This window comes from Sebastes umbrosus, assembly GCF_015220745.1.
Source record: "Sebastes umbrosus isolate fSebUmb1 chromosome 14 unlocalized genomic scaffold, fSebUmb1.pri SUPER_14_unloc_1, whole genome shotgun sequence".
Taxonomy (NCBI): domain Eukaryota; kingdom Metazoa; phylum Chordata; class Actinopteri; order Perciformes; family Sebastidae; genus Sebastes; species Sebastes umbrosus.
In genome coordinates, this window is record NW_023618433.1 from 174,775 (window position 1) to 200,000 (window position 25,226).

General features: G+C 43.9%; 1 protein-coding gene across 1 annotated transcript; it reads left to right on the forward strand.

The window, feature by feature from the left end:
• The first annotated feature begins 10,336 nt into the window (after window positions 1-10,336).
• Window positions 10,337-22,513, forward strand: LOC119484118 (keratin, type I cytoskeletal 13-like). Its single transcript, XM_037762637.1, has 8 exons — window positions 10,337-10,897; window positions 12,444-12,526; window positions 14,579-14,735; window positions 14,903-15,064; window positions 19,314-19,439; window positions 20,230-20,304; window positions 20,715-20,863; window positions 22,289-22,513. The coding sequence occupies exons 1-8, from the start codon at window positions 10,451-10,453 to the stop codon at window positions 22,377-22,379; spliced, it is 1,290 nt and encodes a 429-aa protein (XP_037618565.1). The 5' UTR covers window positions 10,337-10,450; the 3' UTR covers window positions 22,380-22,513.
• Window positions 22,514-25,226: the final 2,713 nt, after the last annotated feature.

Here is a 25,226-nt window from a genome sequence, read left to right on the forward strand (position 1 = left end):
TTTCTGTGGTTCCTGTGTTTTTATTTCACTCTGACGGATCAGCGGCTGCTTTCACTTTCACTTTCACTTCATTATCACTAAAGAAGAAGATCATCTCTGCAGCCGCTCGCACTCAATCACAGATCAATGACAATCACAGATCAATGACGATCACAGATCAATGACAATCACAGATCAATGACGATCACAGATCAATAACAATCACAGATCAATGACAATCACAGATCAATAACGATCACAGATCAATGACGATCACAGATCAATGACGATCACAGATCAATGACGATCACAGATCAATGACGGAATCACGTTAAACAATAAATATACAATTCTACAACATCATCTAGTGTAGAAGTAATCCCTTTTTAAATATATAATAATGTGATAAACAATGATAAAGGTATTAATCTATAACCCGTGTTTACTACTGAAACAGCAGTCAATCATAGTGCTGCTGTATTCTGTATAGACCCTGGAGCTGTAATCCTCACACTGGCCTCTTCAGCTCACAGCTGAGTGATGTAATACTTGCACTGGAAAGTACCTAGAATATGGTAAGTGTGACGAGATTCTTGTAACTGCTGACTAGTGTGATATTTTGACAGAAACCAATAGAATTGAAGACGACTAAGAAAATGATAGTAGAGAGGAGGGACAAGTCCTTTGGTCCAGTATATAAGGATATGATAACGCCCGCGGTTGGTCGCATCCGGAACGGCTCGGGTTTGGTTGTGTTTTTGTCTGCTGATATTGAACACAATAGAAACTCTGCTTTTTGCACCATACTTGGACAGCATCAAGAGATTCATCTGAGGAACCTGTGTTGACTTTCTGACACCTTTAATATTGAACATTGAAGAACATTGAACTGGAGTCTCAGCCATTCCAGACCCAAGGCTTGAGATATCCTGATTCAACACTAGCAGACGTACATCTGAGAGCTGCTACAACTCAAGCAAGGTTCTAGATTGGATGGAACAAGGATCTAGATAGGAGGGAACAACGTTCTAGATAGGAGGGAACAAGGTTCTAGATAGGAGGGAAAAAGGGCCTAGATAGGAGGGAACAGGGACCTAGATAGGAGGGAACAACGTTCTAGATAGGAGGGAACAAGGATCTAGATTGGAGGGAACAACGTTCTAGATAGGAGGGAACAAGGATCTAGATAGGAGGGAACAGAGATCTAGATAGGAGGGAACAGGGATCTAGATAGGAGGGAACAAGGACCTAGATAGGAGGGAACAAGGATCTAGATAGGAGGGAACAAGGATCTAGATAGGAGGGAACAACGTTCTAGATAGGAGGGAACAAGGATCTAGATAGGAGGGAACAGGGACCTAGATAGGAGGGAACAGGGACCTAGATAGGAGGGAACAACGTTCTAGATAGGAGGGAACAAGGATCTAGATTGGAGGGAACAACGTTCTAGATTGGAGGGAACAACGTTCTAGATAGGAGGGAACAGGGATCTAGATAGGAGGGAACAGGGATCTAGATAGGAGGGAACAAGGACCTAGATAGGAGGGAACAAGGATCTAGATAGGAGGGAACATGGATCTAGATTGGAGGGAACAACGTTCTAGATAGGAGGGAACAAGGATCTAGATAGGAGGGAACAAGGATCTAGATAGGAGGGAACAACGTTCTAGATAGGAGGGAACAAAGATCTAGATAGGAGGGAACAGGGATCTAGATAGGAGGGAACAAGGATCTAGATAGGAGGGAACAAGGACCTAGATAGGAGGGAACAAGGATCTAGATAGGAGGGAACAACGTTCTAGATAGGAGGGAACAAGGATCTAGATAGGAGGGAACAACGTTCTAGATTGGAGGGAACAAGGATCTAGATAGGAGGGAACAACGTTCTAGATAGGAGGGAACAAGGATCTAGATAGGAGGGAACAAGGTTCTAGATAGGAGGGGAAAAGGACCTAGATAGGAGGGAACAGGGACCTAGATAGGAGGGAACAACGTTCTAGATAGGAGGGAACAAGGATCTAGATTGGAGGGAACAACGTTCTAGATTGGAGGGAACAAGGATCTAGATAGGAGGGAACAACGTTCTAGATTGGAGGGAACAACGTTCTAGATTGGAGGGAACAAGGATCTAGATAGGAGGGAACAACGTTCTAGATAGGAGGGAACAAGGATCTAGATAGGAGGGAACAATGTTCTAGATTGGAGGGAACAAGGATCTAGATAGGAGGGAACAATGTTCTAGATAGGCGGGAACAAGGATCTAGATAGGAGGGAACAAGGTTCTAGATAGGAGGGAAAAAGGACCTAGATAGGAGGGAACAGGGACCTAGATAGGAGGGAACAATGTTCTAGATAGGAGGGAACAAGGATCTAGATTGGAGGGAACAACGTTCTAGATTGGAGGGAACAACGATCTAGATAGGAGGGAACAACGTTCTAGATAGGAGGGAACAAGGATCTAGATAGGAGGGAACAAGGTTCTAGATTGGAGGGAACAGGGATCTAGATAGGAGGGAACAGGGATCTAGATAGGAGGGAACGGGGATCTAGATAGGAGGGAACAGGGATCTAGATAGGAGGGAACAAGGATCTAGATAGGAGGGAACAGGGATCTAGATAGGAGGGAACAAGGACCTAGATAGGAGGGAACAAGGATCTAGATAGGAGGGAACAAGGATCTAGATTGGAGGGAACAACGTTCTAGATAGGAGGGAACAAGGATCTAGATAGGAGGGAACAACGTTCTAGATTGGAGGGAACAAGGATCTAGATAGGAGGGAACAACGTTCTAGATAGGAGGGAACAAGGATCGAGATAGGAGGGAACAAGGTTCTAGATAGGAGGGAAAAAGGACCTAGATAGGAGGGAACAGGGACCTAGATAGGAGGGAACAACGTTCTAGATAGGAGGGAACAAGGATCTAGATTGGAGGGAACAACGTTCTAGATTGGAGGGAACAACGTTCTAGATAGGAGGGAACAAGGATCTAGATAGGAGGGAGGGAAAAATGTTCTAGATAGGAGGGAACAAGGATCTAGATAGGAGGGAACAAGGATCTAGATTGGAGGGAACAAGGTTCTAGATAGGAGGGAACAGGACCTAGATAGGAGGGAACAGGATCTAGATAGGAGGGAACAAGGTTCTAGATAGGAGGGAACAACGTTCTAGATAGGAGGGAACAAGGATCTAGATAGGAGGGAACAAGGTTCTAGATAGGAGGGAACAACGTTCTAGATAGGAGGGAACAAGGTTCTAGATAGGAGGGAACAAGGATCTAGATAGGAGGGAACAAGGATCTAGATTGGAGGGAACAAGGTTCTAGATAGGAGGGAACAAGGTTCTAGATAGGAGGGAACAAGGATCTAGATAGGAGGGAACAAGGTTCTAGATAGGAGGGAACAAGGATCTAGAGCTGCTCCACCTTCAGACATCTGAAGTTACGTAACCTGAGTTCTCAGGTCTCTGAATGAGTCCAACCAGCTGCATTAATGACTGAACAGTTGAAGCTGCTTCTTCTCCTTTAGGGGACACTTTTATGTCCATCTCTCCCCATTCAGCCATAGTCCAACCTCACACGTCTCTCTCTCAGCGTCCTGTCTCTCTCTCAGCGTCCTGTCTCTCTCTCAGCATCCTGTCTCTCAGCGTCCTGTCTCTCTCTCAGCATCCTGTCTCTCAGCGTCCTGTCTCTCTCAGCATCCTGTCTCTCAGCATCCTGTCTCTCTCTCAGCATCCTGTCTCTCAGCGTCCTGTCCCTCTCTCAGCATCTTGTCTCTCAGCGTCCTGTCTCTCAGCGTCCTGTCTCTCAGCGTCCTGTCTCTCTCTCAGCATCCTGTCTCTCAGCGTCCTGTCTCTCTCTCAGCATCCTGTCTCTCAGCATCCTGTCTCTCTCTCAGCATCCTGTCTCTCTCTCAGCGTCCTGTCTCTCAGCATCCTGTCTCTCTCTCAGCATCCTGTCTCTCTCTCAGCATCCTGTCTCTCAGCGTCCTGTCTCTCTCTCAGCATCCTGTCTCTCAGCGTCCTGTCTCTCTCTCAGCATCCTGTCTCTCTCTCAGCGTCCTGTCTCTCAGCATCCTGTCTCTCAGCATCCTGTCTCTCAGCGTCCTGTCTCTCTCTCAGCATCCTGTCTCTCAGCGTCCTGTCTCTCTCTCAGCATCCTGTCTCTCTCTCAGCATCCTGTCTCTCTCTCAGCGTCCTGTCTCTCAGCATCCTGTCTCTCAGCATCCTGTCTCTCAGCGTCCTGTCTCTCTCTCAGCATCCTGTCTCTCAGCATCCTGTCTCTCTCTCAGCATCCTGTCTCTCTCTCAGCATCCTGTCTCTCTCTCAGCGTCCTGTCTCTCAGCGTCCTGTCTCTCTCTCAGCGTCCTGTCTCTCTCTCAGCGTCCTCTCTCTCTCAGCGTCCTGTCTCTCAGCGTCCTGTCTCTCTCTCAGCGTCCTGTCTCTCAGCGTCCTGTCTCTCATCACCGCCGTTCATCAGCACAGAAGAAGGTCAATAAACAGGAGTGAAAGCTCTCAGTCTGTGACTCTTTAATGTCACCCAACCTGTTTGTAGCTGAGCGTTCTCTGCTGGCTGACACAGAGAGACAACCATCAGTCAGCAGGCTGGCAGGGATCCACCTCAGCAGGACCAACCAGTCCCAGACCCAACCCAGAACCCAGACCCAGAACCAACCCAGAACCAACCTAGAACCATCAGTCAGCAGGCTGGCAGGGATCCACCTCAGCAGGACCAACCAGTCCCAGACCCAACCCAGAACCCAGACCCAGAACCAACCCAGAACCAACCTAGAACCATCAGTCAGCAGGCTGGCAGGGATCCACCTCAGCAGGACCAACCAGTCCCAGACCCAACCCAGAACCCAGACCCAGAACCAACCCAGAACCAACCTAGAACCATCAGTCAGCAGGCTGGCAGGAATCCACCTCAGCAGGACCAACCGGTCCCAGACCCAACCCAGAACCCAGACCCAGAACCAACCCAGAACCAACCTAGAACCATCAGTCAGCAGGCTGGCAGGGATCCACCTCAGCAGGACCAACCGGTCCCAGACCCAACCCAGAACCCAGACCCAGAACCAACCCAGAACCAACCTAGAACCATCAGTCAGCAGGCTGGCAGTGATCCACCTCAGCAGGACCAACCGGTCCCAGACCCAACCCAGAACCAACCCAGAACCAACCCAGAACCAACCCAGACCCAACCCAGACCCAACCCAGACCCAACCCAGAACCAACCCAGACCCAACCTAGAACCAACCCAGACCCAACCCAGAACCAACCCAGACCCAGCCCAGAACCAACTCAGACCCAACCCAGACCCAACCCAGAACCAACCCAGAACCAACCTAGAACCATCAGTCAGCAGGCTGGCAGTGATCCACCTCAGCAGGACCTTCCTGCTGAGGTGGATCACTGCCTTTCTGTGACACACTGAGCTCCTCTCTCCTTCTCTATATACTCGTGTCCCACTCATTGTTACTAACTTCATTCCTTCCCGGGAGTCCTTGTGCCTCCTTGTCTCGGAGGTAACCGTGGAGCGGGGTCACACCTGGAGCAAGGTCACACCTGGATCTGGATGTGACCTGGTTGCATCTGCTGCCGTGTCCGCTGCCTGCGTCACCTTTACTGGATGTGTAGTGTTTACCACGCTGGATTTAACATGGGAGGGTGCAGGTCGTATCCACGACGACCCTCCAACGGTTTATACTCTCTGAGCTTTGTTGTGGTTGACGTCACGTTACTCAGACTATCACAATAAAAGATATGACGTCACGTTACTCAGACTATCACAATAAAAGATATGACGTCACGTTACTCAGACTATCACAATAAAAGATATGACGTCACGTTACTCAGACTACCACAATAAAAGACATGACGTCACGTTACTCAGACTATCACAATAAAAGATATGACGTCACGTTACTCAGACTATCACAATAAAAGACATGACGTCACGTTACTCAGACTATCACAATAAAAGATATGACGTCACGTTACTCAGACTATCACAATAAAAGATATGACGTCACGTTACTCAGACTATCACAATAAAAGATATGACGTCACGTTACTCAGACTACCACAATAAAAGATATGACGTCACGTTACTCAGACTATCACAATAAAAGATATGACGTCACGTTACTCAGACTACCACAATAAAAGACATGACGTCACGTTACTCAGACTACCACAATAAAAGATATGACGTCACGTTACTCAGACTATCACAATAAAAGATATGACGTCACGTTACTCAGACTACCACAATAAAAGATATGACGTCACCTTACTCAGACTACCACAATAAAAGATATGACGTCACCTTACTCAGACTACCACAATAAAAGATATGACATCACGTTACTCAGACTACCACAATAAAAGATATGACGTCACCTTACTCAGACTACCACAATAAAAGGTATGACGTCACGTTACTCAGACTACCACAATAAAAGATATGACGTCACCTTACTCAGACTACCACAATAAAAGACATGACGTCACGTTACTCAGACTATCACAATAAAAGATATGACGTCACGTTACTCAGACTACCACAATAAAAGACATGACGTCACGTTACTCAGACTACCACAATAAAAGACATGACGTCACGTTACTCAGACTATCACAATAAAAGACATGACGTCACGTTACTCAGACTATCACAATAAAAGATATGACGTCACGTTACTCAGACTACCACAATAAAAGATATGACGTCACGTTACTCAGACTACCACAATAAAAGATATGATGTCACGTTACTCAGACTACCAAAATAAAAGATATGACGTCACCTTACTCAGACTACCACAATAAAAGGTATGACGTCACGTTACTCAGACTACCACAATAAAGGATATGACGTCACGTTACTCAGACTACCAAAATAAAGGATATGACGTCACGTTACTCAGACTACCACAATAAAAGATATGACGTCACGTTACTCAGACTACCACAATAAAAGATATGACGTCACCTTACTCAGACTACCACAATAAAAGATATGACGTCACGTTACTCAGACTACCACAATAAAAGGTATGACGTCACGTTACTCAGACTACCACAATAAAAGATATGACGTCACCTTACTCAGACTACCACAATAAAAGATATGACGTCACGTTACTCAGACTACCACAATAAAAGATATGACGTCACCTTACTCAGACTACCACAATAAAAGATATGACGTCACGTTACTCAGACAACCACAATAAAAGATATGACGTCACGTTACTCAGACTACCACAATAAAAGATATGACGTCACGTTACTCAGACTACCACAATAAAAGATATGACGTCACGTTACTCAGACTACCACAATAAAAGATATGACGTCACGTTACTCAGACTACCACAATAAAAGATATGACGTCACCTTACTCAGACTACCACAATAAAAGATATGACGTCACGTTACTCAGACTACCACAATAAAAGATATGACGTCACCTTACTCAGACTACCACAATAAAAGATATGACGTCACGTTACTCAGACTACCAAAATAAAAGATATGACGTCACCTTACTCAGACTACCACAATAAAAGATATGACGTCACCTTACTCAGACTACCACAATAAAAGATATGACATCACGTTACTCAGACTACCACAATAAAAGATATGACGTCACCTTACTCAGACTACCACAATAAAAGATATGACGTCACGTTACTCAGACTACCACAATAAAAGATATGACGTCACGTTACTCAGACTACCACAATAAAAGATATGACGTCACGTTACTCAGACTACCACAATAAAAGCGGTAACTTCCTTGTAGCTCCACATAGACTCAGATGAAGCAGATAGATCCATCCTGGTGTTGAAACATCTGTTTATTAATCATTAAATAATTCATGGTGATAGATCAGTGAATCAATGTTTAGTAATCAGTAATTCATGCTCTGGTATTACTTCATTTTGAGAGCATGAAAACATGTTTATGATCTGCTAAGTGAATGTAATGTTGGATCATCACTAACCTTCCTCACCCTACGGAGGCTGTAACATCTGTTCAGAGTGACAGACGTCTGATCCTGTTGATTCCATCAGTGAACAGTGTCGCTGTGACCTCGGGGAGGTCACGTTCACAACATCTCAAAGGCTTTTCATAACTGAAGTGATTTATTGCTTATTAAGCCTTTAAGCCTCCAGCTGCCTGTCAGCTGGTTTCTAACCGCGGGCTGTTGGATCGTCTCCAGCTTCAGACGGTTTGACGGATCAGAGAACCGACGGCGTGGACTACTGGAGGACAAACAGGAAGTCAGGTCTGATATGAAGGCAGAGGACTAAGACATCCACTCAGAGGCTGGACAGACTGCAGACCCTCTGAGACCCACATAGAGCCCTTTTAGTCTCTTAGAGGGGGGTGCAGGGGGTCTTTAAAATGTTGGAATAAGACTCTTAAAAAATGTCCCAAAAAAAAGTCTAAATTGTACGAAAAATGTCTGAAAAAAGGCAGAAGAAAAGTCCAATCCTGGTATCATATACAGTATATATATATAGTATATATATATATATATACTATATATATATACTGCATATAGATCCTGGTATCATAGTAAACTAGAGAACCTGATGAATCCATCGGTACCAACCATGGTACTACTACCTCTACTACTACTACTACTACCTCTACTACCTCTAATACCTCTACTACTACTACCTCTACTACCTCTACTACCTCTACTACCTCTACTACTACTACTACCTCTACTACCTCTACTACCTCTACTACTACTACCTCTACTACCTCTACTACTACTACTACCTCTACTACTACTACCTCTACTACCTCTACCACCTCTACTACTACTACTACCTCTACTACTACTACTACCTCTACTACCTCTACTACCTCTACTACTATTACTACCTCTACTACTACTACTACCTCTACTACTACTACCTCTACTACTACTACCTCTACTACCTCTACTACTACTACCTCTACTACCTCTACCACCTCTACTACTACTAATACCTCTACTACTACTACTACCTCTACTACTACTACCTCTACTACTACTACTACCTCTACTACTACTACCTCTACTACCTCTACTACTACTACTACCTCTACTACTACTACCTCTACTACCTCTACTACTACTACTACCTCTACTACCTCTACTACTACTACCTCTACTACCTCTACCACCTCTACTACTACTACTACCTCTACTACTACTACCTCTACTACCTCTACTACCTCTACTACTATTACTACCTCTACTACTACTACTACCTCTACTACTACTACTACCTCTACTACTACTACCTCTACTACCTCTACTACTACTACTACCTCTACTACTACTACCTCTACTACCTCTACTACCTCTACTACCTCTACTACTACTACTACCTCTACTACCTCTACTACTACTACCTCTACCACCTCTACTACTACTAATACCTCTACTACCTCTACTACCTCTACTACTACTACCTCTACTACCTCTACTACCTCTACTACCTCTACGGAGCATATAGTTTGATGCTAAATGCAGTACCTGTGAGGGTTTCTGGATCAATATCTGTCATTGATTAGTGTTGTTAGTTGATTTACATTAATAAATATATACATACATTTACATAAAGCAGCATATTGGTCCATTCCCATGTTGATAAGAGGATTAAATACTGGACTGATCTCCCTTTAAGGTTCATTATGAACAGATAAAACGTGTTCTTAAATATGATAATTGATTGACGGCTCTATAATAGACCTGTAGCTAACTACCTCTAAGGATCCCAGTTTGATGAGTTCTTTGCGTCATCACACATCATTTTGTGTAAATCCTAATTTTGGTAATAATTCTGAATGTTTCAGACGACTCATTGAAGCATGGATAGAGTCCGTTCTCTAGGTAACTTCTGCTCTGATTTGATGCTTTATGAAGATAAACCGTGTGTCGACAGGTCTGAAGGTGTTTCTCGTTGCTAGTTTAGAAAGTGAGTTTAGATTTCTGTCTTTGTGATTACAGTTGATGTGAAGCTGTTATTATCTTTAACCCTTCACTCACATTCCCTCTGACTGTATAATTATCCGCCCACGCTCATTCCTCCAGTGAAACTGACATTTAGTAGATGATGTTTTGATTGGCTGAGCTTTGGCGTCCGCCGCCTGCTCGACGGCTTCGTCCCTCCTCGCTAATTACAACCCAAAGGTTGCAGGAAGCCGCAGGTCCTGCAGACCTTTGGTTGGTAAACAGAACCCGTCATTGTCACACAATTAAGCAGCATTAAAGGTTACATATTTCCCTGACCATCCCAGCCACACCTGCACATACCTGGCTCCCCGTCTCGCCTCGCCCGCCGTCATGCCATCAGCTCGCTGAGTGATTGGCGTGTGTTTGGCTGCAGGAGGGTTAAATAGGAGGCGAGAGTCCTGCAGCTCCTCACTGTCCTCTCTGTCGTCTCGCAGCAGGAAGACATCATGATGACTTCAGGCTTCTCCACTCGCAGCTCGATGAAGAGCTCCGGCGGCTCCTACATCGGCAGCGGCGGCGCTGGAGGTATATCCTTCATGAGGGCGGGCAGCGTGTACGGAGGAGCAGGAGGCAAAGGGGTCCGTATCTCCTCGTCCTCCATGGGTGGAGGTGGCGGCATGGGGGGAGGCTACTCGTCCTCCGTCCGCTACAGCGTCTCCGGCGGCGGCGGCGGCGGCGGCGGCGGCGTGGACGACAGCCTCATTGGCAACGAGAAGTTCACCATGCAGAACCTGAACGACCGTCTGGCCTCCTACCTCGCCAAGGTGCACTCTCTGGAGAAGGCCAACGCCGAGCTGGAGCTGAAGATCAGGCTGTTCCTGGAGAGCAAGGTCGGCCCCAGCACCCGAGACTACAGCGCCTTCTTCGCCACCATCTATGACATCACTGCCAAGGTAATCCTCCTCATCCTCATCCTCATCCTCTTCCTCTTCCTCTTCCTCTTCATCATCCTCACAGGTGACGTGTGCAGCTGTGAGGATGTGATGTTTTATATGAATCAGTGAGCTCATGTTAGTTCTCCTCCAGCGTTCGTAGAGGAACATCTCCACCAAATCATCTCACACGTAACCACGTAATCACGTAACCACGTAACCACGTAATCATGTAATCACGTAATCACGTAATCACGTAACCACGTAATCACGTATAAATGCTACGATAAGAGATGGTGACTTAGTATAAAAAGCAAGAAAGACCATTGGAGGGCGAGGGGGGAGTTGGATGGGTCCAACAAACACTGACATTTTAACCAGGAGATCATTGTTGATCGTTGTTTTTTTACGTTAGTGACGTCCGTCAAGTGTCACATGTTTTTTATTGATACTTGTGACGTGTTTTCCGTAATTGTTTCCATACATGTTGTACTTAGTTTATGTACTTATTTTAAGCCCAACCATGACGTTTTCCCTTACCCTAACTAAATGCTTTTCTTGCCTGAACCTAAGTTAGTTAAGTCCTTGCCTGAACAGAACCGCACACAACGTTTGCATGGTGTGACATGCGGAATGTCCATGTAATGTTGTGTTATTTATACACCGTCCCGAAAGACTGGATGGGCGATACGATACAAAAACAATACAGTTAACCATGTTACGATTCGATACAGTTCGATACAGCACTACTTTGATATTGTCTGATTCTATATGTTTCAATTCAACTTATTGCATAGTATTTCCATGATGCCATAGACAAAAATTAGACAATGTTGACACCATCTATTCATAGTTCTCATTCATGTAACTGGCGCAGAGCCCTGGAGGGCCAAACACCATTCCAACATGGCTTCTGACCCTGCACTGGGAACTCCATAGAGCTAGCCTGCCTTTTTTATTTTCTACATTTCTCTACAATATTCTATGTATGTATGTTTGTGTATCTTAGACTCTTGTATTGATTGTCCGACATGTATTGGATCATTTTTACACCCCAATTAAACAGGCATCTGAAGGGCATTTACTGTATTCGTATCGTGTAAGATAAATGTTTGTCTCCAAACATACCTATGAAAGCACAACAATGTTATATTGGGTTAGACTGAGCACCAGCAACTTTGTAGCATCACGTCACAGTGACGTGATGATGTCACAGTGATATGATGATGTCACAGTGACGTGATGATGTCACAGTGATATGATGATGTCACAGTGACGTCATGATGTCACAGTGATATGATGTCACAGTGATGTGATGATGTCACAGTGACGTGATGATGTCAGTGATATGATGATGTCACAGTGATGTGATGATGTCACAGTGATGTGATGATGTCACAGTGACGTGATGATGTCACAGTGATGTGATGATGTCACAGTGATGTGATGATGCCACAGTGATATGATGTCACTGATGTGATGATGTCACAGTGACGTGATGATGTCACAGTGATGTGATGATGTCACAGTGACGTGATGATGTAACAGTCATGTTGTACATGTACAGATCCAGGCCGCCATCAGGCTGAACGGAGCGATCCATCTCAGCATTGACAACGCTGGGCTGGCTGCAAACGACTTCAGGATGAAGTGAGTCACAGAGACACACACCGTAACACACACCGTAACACACACCGTAACACACAGTAACACACCGTAACACACCGTAACACACCGTAACACCCTGTAACACACCGTAACACACCCTGTAACACACCCTGTAACACACCGTAACACACCGTAACACACCCTGTAACACACCCTGTAACACACCCTGTAACACACAGTAACACACCGTAACACACCCTGTAACACACAGTAACACACCGTAACACACCGTAACACACCCTGTAACACACCCTGTAACACACCCTGTAACACACCGTAACACACCCTGTAACATACTGTAACACACCCTGTAACACACCGTAACACACCCTGTAACACACCGTAGCACACCGTAACACACCCTGTAACACACCGTAACACACCGTAACACCCTGTAACACACAGTAACACACAGTAACACCCTGTAACACACAGTAACACCCTGTAACACCCTGTAACACACCGTGACACCCTGTAACACACCGTAACACACCCTGTAACACACAGTAACACACCGTAACACACCGTAACACACCCTGTAACACACCCTGTAACACACCGTAACACACCCTGTAACACACCCTGTAACACACCGTAACACACCCTGTAACACACGTAACACACCCTGTAACACACCGTAGCACACCGTAACACACCCTGTAACACACCGTAACACCCTGTAACACACAGTAACACACCGTAATACACCGTAACGCACCGTAACACACAGTAACACACCCTGTAACACACCGTAACACACCGTAATACACGTAACGCACCGTAACACACAGTAACACACCCTGTAACACACCGTAACACACTGTAATACACGTAACACACCGTAACACACCGTAACACACCCTGTAACACACCCTGTAACACACAGTAACACACCGTAACACACCCTGTAACACACAGTAACACACCGTAACACACCGTAACACACCCTGTAACACACCCTGTAACACACCGTAACACACCCTGTAACACACCCTGTAACACACCGTAACACACCCTGTAACACACCCTGTAACACACCGTAACACACCGTAACACACCCTGTAACACACCGTAGCACACCGTAACACACCGTAACACACCCTGTAACACACCGTAGCACACCGTAACACACCCTGTAACACACCGTAACACACCGTAACACACCGTAACACCCTGTAACACACAGTAACACACCGTAATGCACCGTAACACACAGTAACACACCCTGTAACACACCGTAACACACCGTAATACACGTAACACACCGTAACGCACCGTAACACACCGTAACACACCGTAACACACCCTGTAACACACCCTGTAACACACCCTGTAACACACCCTGTAACATACCCTGTAACACACCCTGTAACACACCCTGTAACACACCCTGTAACACACCGTAACACACCCTGTAACACACCCTGTAACACACCCTGTAACACACCGTAACACACCCTGTAACACACCCTGTAACACACCATAACACACCCTGTAACACACCCTGTAACACACCCTGTAACACACCGTAACACACCCTGTAACGCACCGTAACACACCCTGTAACACACCCTGTAACACACCATAACACACCCTGTAACACACCCTGTAACACACCCTGTAACACACCCTGTAACACACCCTGTAACACACCCTGTAACACACCGTAACACACCGTAACACACCCTGTAACGCACCGTAACGCACCGTAACACACCCTGTAACACCCTGTAACACACCGTAACACACCGTAACACACCCTGTAACGCACCGTAACGCACCGTAACACACCCTGTAACACCCTGTAACACACAGTAACACACCGTAACACACCGTAACAACCTCCTCCTCCTCCTCCTCCTCCTCCTCCTCCTCTTCTTCCTCCTCTTCCTCCTCCTCTTCCTCCTCCTCCTTTTCCTCCTCCTCCTCCTCCTCTTCTTCCTCCACTTCCTCCTCCTCCTCCTCCTCCTTTTCCTCCTTTTCCTCCTCCTCTTCTTCCTCCTCTTCCTCCTCCTCCTCGTCTTCCTCCTCCAGGTATGAGAACGAGCTGGTCATGCGTCAGTCGGTGGAGGCCGACATCGCCGGTCTGAGGAGAGTTCTGGATGAACTGACTCTGAACCGGACCGACCTGGAGATGCAGATCGAGGGTCTGAAGGAGGAGCTGATCTTCCTCAAGAATAACCACGAGGAGGTGAGAGAGCTCCACAACACCTCCTCCAATAACAATAATAAGTACTGTCCTGAGAGGACCGTGTCCTGGGAGGACCGGGTCCTGGGAGGACCAGCAGCAACAACCAGCTGTTTCTGGGGACTGTGTTAATGTGACACCACTCACGTGTCTCTGCCGTCTCTCTGCAGGAGCTGCTGGCGATCCGAGGACAGATGAGCGGCCAGGTCACCGTGGATGTGGACGCCGCTCCGGGACCGGACCTCAACAAGATAATCGCCGAGATCCGAGAGCACTACGAGACAATCACCACCAAGAACCAGAAAGAGCTGGAGGCCTGGTTCCAGACCAAGGTAACGCCGTGACATCACTTCCTGTGGACACAGAGAGTCCCACTGTGTTGTCTTCATGTGTTCCTGTCTTTGTGTCCTCGTGTCTCCCTTGTCTCTGTGTCTTCCTGTCTTTGTGTCTTTGTCTTCCTGTCTTCCTGTCTACCTGTCTTCGTGTCTCCTTTGTCTCTGTGTCTTCCTGTCTTCGTGTCTCTGTGTCTCTGTGTCTTCCTGTCTTCGTGTCTCTGTGTCTCTGTGTCTTCCTGTCTTCGTGTCTTCGTGTCTCCATGTGTCTTCATGTCTTCATGTCTCTGTGTCTCCGTGTGTCTTCATGTCTTTGTGTCTCCGTGTGTCTTCATGTCTTTGTGTCTCCGTGTGTCTTCATGTCTTCATGTCTCTGTGTCTCCGTGTGTCTTCATGTCTTCATGTCTTTGTGTCTCCGTGTGTCTTCATGTCTTTGTGTCTCCGTGTGTCTTCATGTCTTCATGTCTTTGTGTCTCCGTGTAACTTCATGTCTTTGTGTCTCTGTCTTCATGTCTTCATGTCTCTGTGTCTCCGTGTGTCTTCATGTCTTCGTGTCTCCGTGTGTCTTCATGTCTTCATGTCTCCGTGTATCTTCATGTCTTCATGTCTTTGTGTCTCCGTGTGTCTTCATGTCTTCATGTCTCTGTGTCTCCATGTCTTTGTGTCTCTGTGTGTCTTCATGTCTTCATGTCTTTGTGTCTCCCTGTATCTTCATGTCTTCATGTCTTTGTGTCTCTGTGTCTTCATGTCTTCATGTCTCTGTGTCTCTGTGTGTCTTCATGTCTTCGTGTCTCTGTGTCTCTGTGTCTTCATGTTTTCATGTCTTTGTGTCTCTGTCTTAATGTCTTTGTGTCTCTGTGTCTCCGTGTGTCTTCATGTCTTTGTGTCTCCGTGTGTCTTCATGTCTTCATGTCTCTGTGTCTCCATGTGTCTTCATGTCTTCATGTCTTTGTGTCTCCGTGTGTCTTCATGTCTTCGTGTCTCCGTGTGTCTTCATGTCTTCATGTCTTTGTGTCTTCATGTCTTTGTGTCTCCGTGTGTCTTCATGTCTTCGTGTCTTTGTGTGTCCGTGTGTCTTCATGTCTTTGTGTCTCCGTGTATCTTCATGTCTTTGTGTCTCCGTGTGTCTTCATGTCTTTGTGTCTCCGTGTATCTTCATGTCTTCATGTCTCTGTGTCTCCGTGTGTCTTCATGTCTTTGTGTCTCCGTGTGTCTTCATGTCTTTGTGTCTTTGTGTCTCCGTGTGTCTTCATGTCTTCATGTCTTTGTGTCTTTGTGTCTCCGTGTCTTCATGTCTTCATGTCTCTGTGTCTCCGTGTGTCTTCATGTCTTTGTGTCTCCGTGTGTCTTCATGTCTTTGTGTCTCCGTGTGTCTTCATGTCTCTGTGTCTCCGTGTGTCTTCATGTCTTTGTGTCGCCGTGTGTCTTCATGTCTTTGTGTCTTTTTGTCTCCGTGTGTCTTCATGTCATTGTGTCTCCGTGTGTCTTAATGTCTTTGTGTCTCCGTGTGTCTTCATGTCTTTGTGTCTCCGTGTGTCTTCATGTCTTTGTGTCTCTGTGTCTCCGTGTGTCTTCATGTCTTTGTGTCTCCGTGTGTCTTCATGTCTTTGTGTCTTTGTGTCTCCGTGTGTCTTCATGTCTTTGTGTCTCCGTGTAACTTCATGTCTTTGTGTCTCCGTGTGTCTTCATGTCTTCATGTCTCTGTGTCTCCGTGTGTCTTCATGTCTTCATGTCTCTGTGTCTCCGTGTGTCTTCATGTCTTTGTGTCTTTGTGTCTCTGTGTGTCTTCATGTCTTCATGTCTTTGTGTCTCCGTGTGTCTTCATGTCTTCATGTCTCTGTGTCTCCGTGTGTCTTCATGTCTTCATGTCTCTGTGTCTCCGTGTGTCTTCATGTCTTTGTGTCTCCGTGTGTCTTCATGTCTTCATGTCTCTGTGTCTCCGTGTGTCTTCATGTCTTCATGTCTCTGTGTCTCCGTGTGTCTTCATGTCTTTGTGTCTTTGTGTCTCTGTGTGTCTTCATGTCTTCATGTCTTTGTGTCTCCGTGTATCTTCATGTCTTCATGTCTTTGTGTCTCTGTGTGTCTTCATGTCTTCATGTCTCTGTGTGTCTTCATGTCTTCATGTCTCTGTGTCTCTGTGTGTCTTCATGTCTTTGTGTCTCCGTGTGTCTTCATGTCTTTGTGTCTCCGTGTGTCTTCATGTCTTTGTGTCTTTGTGTCTCTGTGTATCTTCATGTCTTTGTGTCTCTGTGTCTCTGTGTGTCTTCATGTCTTCATGTCTTTGTGTCTCCGTGTGTCTTCATGTCTTCATGTCTTTGTGTCTCCGTGTGTCTTCATGTCTTTGTGTCTTTGTGTCTCCGTGTATCTTCATGTCTTTGTGTCTTTGTGTCTCTGTGTGTCTTCATGTCTTTGTGTCTCCGTGTATCTTCATGTCTTCATGTCTTTGTGTCTCCGTGTGTCTTCATGTCTTTGTGTCTCCGTGTGTCTTCATGTCTTTGTGTCTTTGTGTCTCCGTGTATCTTCATGTCTTTGTGTCTTTGTGTCTCCGTGTGTCTTCATGTCTTCATGTCTTTGTGTCTCCGTGTCTTCATGTCTTCGTGTCTCCGTGTGTCTTCATGTCTTTGTGTCTTTGTGTCTCCGTGTATCTTCATGTCTTTGTGTCTTTGTGTCTCCGTGTGTCTTCGTGTGTCTTCATGTCTTTGTGTCTTTGTGTCTCCGTGTATCTTCATGTCTTCATGTCTTTGTGTCTCCATGTGTCTTCATGTCTTTGTGTCTTTGTGTCTCCGTGTATCTTCATGTCTTTGTGTCTTTGTGTCTCCGTGTGTCTTCATGTCTTCATGTCTTTGTGTCTCCGTGTATCTTCATGTCTTCATGTCTTTGTGTCTCCGTGTGTCTTCATGTCTTTGTGTCTCCGTGTGTCTTCATGTCTTTGTGTCTTTGTGTCTCCGTGTATCTTCATGTCTTTGTGTCTTTGTGTCTCCGTGTATCTTCATGTCTTTGTGTCTTTGTGTCTCTGTGTGTCTTCATGTCTTTGTGTCTCCGTGTATCTTCATGTCTTCATGTCTTTGTGTCTCCGTGTGTCTTCATGTCTTTGTGTCTCCGTGTGTCTTCATGTCTTTGTGTCTTTGTGTCTCTGTGTATCTTCATGTCTTTGTGTCTTTGTGTCTCCGTGTGTCTTCATGTCTTCATGTCTTTGTGTCTCCGTGTGTCTTCATGTCTTCGTGTCTCCGTGTGTCTTCATGTCTTTGTGTCTTTGTGTCTCCGTGTATCTTCATGTCTTTGTGTCTTTGTGTCTCCGTGTGTCTTCATGTCTTCATGTCTTTGTGTCTCCGTGTGTCTTCATGTCTTTGTGTCTTTGTGTCTCCGTGTATCTTCATGTCTTTGTGTCTTTGTGTCTCTGTGTGTCTTCATGTCTTCATGTCTTTGTGTCTCCGTGTATCTTCATGTCTTCATGTCTCTGTGTCTCCATGTGTCTTCATGTCTTCATGTCTTTGTGTCTCCGTGTGTCTTCATGTCTTTGTGTCTCTGTGTGTCTTCATGTCTTTGTGTCTTTGTGTCTCCGTGTATCTTCATGTCTTTGTGTCTTTGTGTCTCCGTGTGTCTTCATGTCTTCATGTCTTTGTGTCTCCGTGTGTCTTCATGTCTTTGTGTCTCCGTGTGTCTTCATGTCTTTGTGTTTTTGTGTCTCCGTGTATCTTCATGTCTTTGTGTCTTTGTGTCTCTGTGTGTCTTCATGTCTTCATGTCTTTGTGTCTCCGTGTATCTTCATGTCTTCATGTCTTTGTGTCTCCGTGTGTCTTCATGTCTTTGTGTCTCCGTGTGTCTTCATGTCTTTGTGTCTTTGTGTCTCCGTGTATCTTCATGTCTTTGTGTCTTTGTGTCTCCGTGTGTCTTCATGTCTTCATGTCTTTGTGTCTCCGTGTGTCTTCATGTCTTCGTGTCTCCGTGTGTCTTCATGTCTTTGTGTTTTTGTGTCTCCGTGTATCTTCATGTCTTTGTGTCTTTGTGTCTCTGTGTGTCTTCATGTCTTCATGTCTTTGTGTCTCCGTGTATCTTCATGTCTTCATGTCTTTGTGTCTCCGTGTGTCTTCATGTCTTTGTGTCTCCGTGTGTCTTCATGTCTTTGTGTCTTTGTGTCTCCGTGTATCTTCATGTCTTTGTGTCTTTGTGTCTCCGTGTGTCTTCATGTCTTCATGTCTTTGTGTCTCCGTGTGTCTTCATGTCTTCGTGTCTCCGTGTATCTGAGCAGTCGGAGGCTCTGAACAAAGAGGTGGTGACTCAGACGGAGACGCTGCAGACGTCCAGGTCAGAGGTCACGGAGGTCAAGCGGACGCTGCAGGCGCTGCAGATCGAGCTGCAGTCGGCGTTGAATCTGGTGAGTGGACTTCTACTGAGGTTCTACTGAGGTTCTACTGAGGTACAACGGAGGTTCTACTGAGGTACTACTGAGGTTCTACTGAGGTACTACTGAGGTACTACTGAGGTTCTACTGAGGTACTACTGAGGTTCTACTGAGGTACTACTGAGGTACTACTGAGGTACTACTGAGGTTCTACTGAGGTACTACTGAGGTTCTACTGAGGTACTACTGAGGTACTACTGATGTTCTACTGAGGTTCTACTGAGGTATATATATACATATATATATAATTATATATACATACTACATACATAAACAATACAGCTGAAATATATATATATTTATCGTAACATTAAAGTAAAGAATTTACATTTTTAAATAAATTATTTTTTTTGTAAACAGTTAAACTATTTAAAAAAATAGCTTAAATGTTAAAATGAATAAAACAATATCTAAATTCGAATTTATACACATTAAATGTATTATTATTATTATTATTATTAATAATAATAATAAACAATTACTTAAAAAATGCATTACATAAAATGAATTACTTGTAGAGCATTGAAAATACAAACTTATATTATTATTATTATTATTCAATAATATATATTTTAAAAAAATACAAAAAATTAATTACTGGTAGAAAGGTGAAAATACAAACTTATTATTATTCATATAATTATTATTGTTCAATAATGTAAATTTTAAAAAAAAGTATTAATTAAACTGAATTACTGGTAGAACGTTGTTTCAGCTGAGAAAGTAAATAAATAAAATGTTGAATATTTGTGTGTTTGTGCAGAAAGCATCTCTGGAGGGAACTCTGGCCGAGACTCAGAACCGCTACGCCATGCAGCTCAACGGCTTCCAGATGCAGGTGAGACACCCGTTGACCTGTAACCCGTTACCCTGTAACGCGTTCACCTGTAACCCATTCACCTGTAGCCCGTTCACCTGTAACCTGTTCGCCTGTAACCCGTTCACCTGTAACCCGCTCGCCTGTAACCCGTTCACCTGTAACCCGTTACCCTGTAGCCCGTTCACCTGTAACCCGTTCACCTGTAACCCGTTACCCTGTAGCCCGTTCACCTGTAACCCGTTACCCTGTAGCCCGTTCACCTGTAACCCGTTACCCTGTAACCCGTTCACCTGTAACCCGTTCACCTGTAACCCGTTCACCTGTAACCCGTTACCCTGTAACCCGTTCACCTGTAACCCGTTACCCTGTAGCCCGTTCACCTGTAATCCGTTCACCTGTAACCCGTTCACCTGTAACCCGTTCACCAGGTGACCTGCCATGAGGAGCAGCTGGTCATGCTGAGGGCCGACCTGGAGAGACAGGGACAGGAGTACCAGATGCTGCTGGACATCAAGACCAGGCTGGAGCTGGAGATCGCCGAGTACCGGAGGCTGCTGGACGGAGAGGGAGTTGGCAGGTCAGTACTCAGAAGTATTCAGTATTCTAGTAGGAAGTACTAAGTAAATATCAAGTAAGTCATAAGTAAGTATTTAAGTAGGCAATAACATGTAATTAAGCAGTAAGTACATAGTGGAAAGTAAATATATAGCTAGAAGTAATTAGTAAGTAACAGGTAGTTAAGAAGTAATTGAGTAAGTAATTAAGTAGTAAATAAATAAGTAACGTGTTCCCTGCAGAGTGCAGAAGTTCTGAAATACTTCATAAACAGAAAATATGTTAACTGAGTGAATAAAATCTGAAATAATCAAAATAATGTGAGCAGTGTATAATAACAATCACAGCAGTGTATAATAACAATCACACTAGTGTATAATAACAATCACAGCAGTGTATAATAACAATCACAGCAGTGTATAATAACAATCACAGCAGTGTATAATAACAATCACAGCAGTGTATAATAACAATCACAGCAGTGTACAATAACAATCATACTAGTGTATAATAACAATCACAGCAGTGTATAATAACAATCATACTAGTGTATAATAACAATCACAGGAGTGTATAATAACAATCACAGCAGTGTACAATAACAATCACACTAGTGTATAATAACAATCACAGCAGTGTATAATAACAATCACAGCAGTGTATAATAACAATCACAGCAGTGTATAATAACAATCACACTAGTGTATAATAACAATCACAGCAGTGTATAATAACAATCACAGCAGTGTACAATAACAATCACACTAGTGTATAATAACAATCACAGCAGTGTATAATAACAATCACAGCAGTGTATAATAACAATCACAGCAGTGTATAATAACAATCACAGCAGTGTATAATAACAATCACAGCAGCGTATAATAACAATCACAGCAGTGTATAATAACAATCAAAGCAGTGTATAATAACAATCACAGCAGTGTATAATAACAATCACAGCAGCGTATAATAACAATCACAGCAGCGTATAATAACAATCACAGCAGTGTATAATAACAATCACAGCAGCGTATAATAACAATCACAGCAGTGTATAATAACAATCAAAGCAGTGTATAATAACAATCACAGCAATGTATAATAACAATCACAGCAGTGTATAATAACAATCACAGCAGCGTATAATAACAATCACAGCAGCGTATAATAACAATCACAGCAGTGTATAATAACAATCAAAGCAGTGTATAATAACAATCACACTAGTGTATAATAACAATCACAGCAGTGTATAATAACAATCACAGCAGCATATAATAACAATCATAGCAGTGTATAATAACAATCACAGCAGTGTATAATAACAATCACAGCAGTGATTAATAACAATCACAGCAGTGTATAATAACAATCACAGCAGTGATTAATAACAATCACAGTAGTATAATAGAGCTCACCTTGATGATGATGTGTTCTTCATCAGCTCCTCGTCTTCGACCACCGTGACCCGGCGGACGGTAACGGTGATGGAGAAGGTGGTTGATGGAAAGGTGGTCTCCTCAATCACCTCATAGGACTGTTGAGCTGCTGCCAACAGACAATCATCATCATCATCATCATCATCTTCATCATCATCATCATCTTCATCATCATCGTCGTTATTGATGTTCACTGATGTTGAACCAATAAAACCAGAGTCCTAACAGCCTGCTGTGTGTTGGTGTCGTCCTCTTATGTACTACAGACATGATGAAGATGTTTCAAGGTCTTTCAAGGTCACAACAGTTTATAGAAGTACTTTTTATTTTAGTTTTGATTTTTCTATTTGATTTATTTTGTAATTTGTTCTCAGAGTGTTTTCTAGCTGTTGTTTTAATATTTATCAGGTCAAAGTTAACGTGATAATAACGTGTTAACGCTAATTCATTTTAACGCCATTAATCTCAACGGAGCTTGTGATTTTTCGGTTTTAGCATCTCAGTTTTAAAAACATCGATTTCCCCCAAAAGGGGGCGTGGCCATGAGAGCCTGCTGTGGTCCGATGCTTCTCCAGAACCAGAACCAGAGTCTGGTTTGACCCTTCTGGGCTGCCGTAGAAACACGGAGGACTCTGTGAAGACGACCGCCTGCCTCTGGAGATATAAACGGATCATTCTGAGCTAACGGAAACACAACGACTCTCATTATCAGCTGATTATACACCAAAGAAAACACAGTTATGAATATTATATTACATTCTGATAATAGATCCCACTGAATGCTGCACACTGCTCCTTTAAATGGAAGTACCAATACCACTAAATACCCCATTACAAGTAAGAGTACTGCGTCCTAAAAGTATTAATGACTAAATATACTGAAAGAAATATATATATACTACTACTACTAGGACCAGCAGAGGGAGGTGTTGGTTGATTTAAAGGAACTCTAGTGGAGATCAGACGGATCGATGTGATTTAATCTGATCAGTGTTGAAGCAGTTCTAAAGATATATATATATATATATATGTATATATACATATATATATATATATGAAAAAAAGAAAAAAATGTAAGTGGCTGCTCAAGATTTTGATGATAGTTTTGTGTTTAAATGAATATTTTTGCACTATTTGAAATCAATCTTTATCCTGGTGATATCAGAGCCCTGACAACTCTCATCTGTCAAATATATTTCAATTTGGAAGTATGGATACTAAGCATTTTTATACATTTCTCAACTAGCTTGCAGCCAGATTAAAAAAAGAAATTTTGGTGCAACAGAGGCAGAAAATGATGGAGGTGAGAAAGTGATCCATCTGTTTCGTGGTCAGTATATATATATATATATACATATATACATATATATGTATATATATATGTATATATGTATATATATATATATATATATACATATATATATCTTTAGAACTGCTTCAACACTGATCAGATTAAATCACATCGATCCGTCTGATCTCCACTAGAGTTCCTTTAAATCAACCAACACCTCCCTCTGCTGGTCCTAGTAGTAGTACTACATGCTGCAGTAGTACTTTGTGAGAGCAGCTGCAGTAACAGTAGTACTTTGTGAGAGCAGCTGCAGTAACAGTAGTACTTTGTGAGAGCAGCTGTAGTAACAGTAGTACTTTGTGAGAGCAGCTGCAGTAACAGTAGTACTTTGGGAGAGTAGCTGCAGTAACAGTAGTACTTTGTGAGAGTAGCTGTAGTAACAGTAGTACTTTGTGAGAGCAGCTGCAGTAACAGTAGTACTTTGTGAGAGCAGCTGTAGTAACAGTAGTACTTTGTGAGAGCAGCTGCAGTAACAGTAGTACTTTGGGAGAGTAGCTGCAGTAACAGTAGTACTTTGTGAGAGTAGCTGTAGTAACAGTAGTACTTTGTGAGAGCAGCTGCAGTAACAGTAGTACTTTGTGAGAGCAGCTGCAGTAACAGTAGTACTTTGTGAGAGCAGCTGCAGTAACAGTAGTACTTTGTGAGAACAGCTGCAGTAACAGTAGTACTTTGTGAGAGTAGCTGCAGTAACAGTAGTATTTTGTGAGAGTAGCTGCAGTAACAGTAGTACTTTGTGAGAGCAGCTGCAGTAACAGTAGTACTTTGTGAGTAGCTGCAGTAACAGTAGTACTTTGTGAGAGCAGCTGCAGTAACAGTAGTACTTTGTGAGAGTAGCTGCAGTAACAGTAGTACTTTGTGAGAACAGCTGCAGTAACAGTAGTACTTTGTGAGAGTAGCTGCAGTAACAGTAGTACTTTGTGAGAGTAGCTGCAGTAACAGTAGTACTTTGTGAGAGTAGCTGCAGTAACAGTAGTACTTTGTGAGAGTAGCTGCAGTAACAGTAGTACTTTGTGAGAACAGCTGCAGTAACAGTAGTACTTTGTGAGAGTAGCTGCAGTAACAGTAGTACTTTGTGAGAGTAGCTGTAGTAACAGTAGTACTTTGTGAGAACAGCTGCAGTAACAGTAGTACTTTGTGAGAGTAGCTGCAGTAACAGTAGTACTTTGTGAGAGCAGCTGCAGTAACAGTAGTACTTTGTGAGAGTAGCTGCAGTAACAGTAGTACTTTGTGAGTAGCTGCAGTAACAGTAGTACTTTGTGAGAGTAGCTGCAGTAACAGTAGTACTTTGTGAGAACAGCTGCAGTAACAGTAGTACTTTGTGAGAGTAGCTGCAGTAACAGTAGTACTTTGTGAGAGCAGCTGCAGTAACAGTAGTACTTTGTGAGAGTAGCTGCAGTAACAGTAGTACTTTGTGAGTAGCTGCAGTAACAGTAGTACTTTGTGAGAGCAGCTGCAGTAACAGTAGTACTTTGTGAGAGTAGCTGCAGTAACAGTAGTACTTTGTGAGAGTAGCTGCAGTAACAGTAGTACTTTGTGAGAGTAGCTGCAGTAACAGTAGTATTTTGTGAGAGTAGCTGCAGTAACAGTAGTAC

What these genes read in the sequence shown, in the direction of transcription:
- LOC119484118 (XM_037762637.1), top strand. Translation starts at nt 10,451, where the DNA reads ATGATGACTTCAGGCTTCTCCACTCGCAGCTCGATGAAGAGCTCCGGC. An exon ending in TCAAGAATAACCACGAGGAG is followed by an intron (nt 14,736 to 14,902) that starts GTGAGAGAGCTC and finishes GTCTCTCTGCAG; the next exon opens with GAGCTGCTGGCGATCCGAGG. An exon ending in TGCAGTCGGCGTTGAATCTG is followed by an intron (nt 19,440 to 20,229) that starts GTGAGTGGACTT and finishes GTGTTTGTGCAG; the next exon opens with AAAGCATCTCTGGAGGGAAC.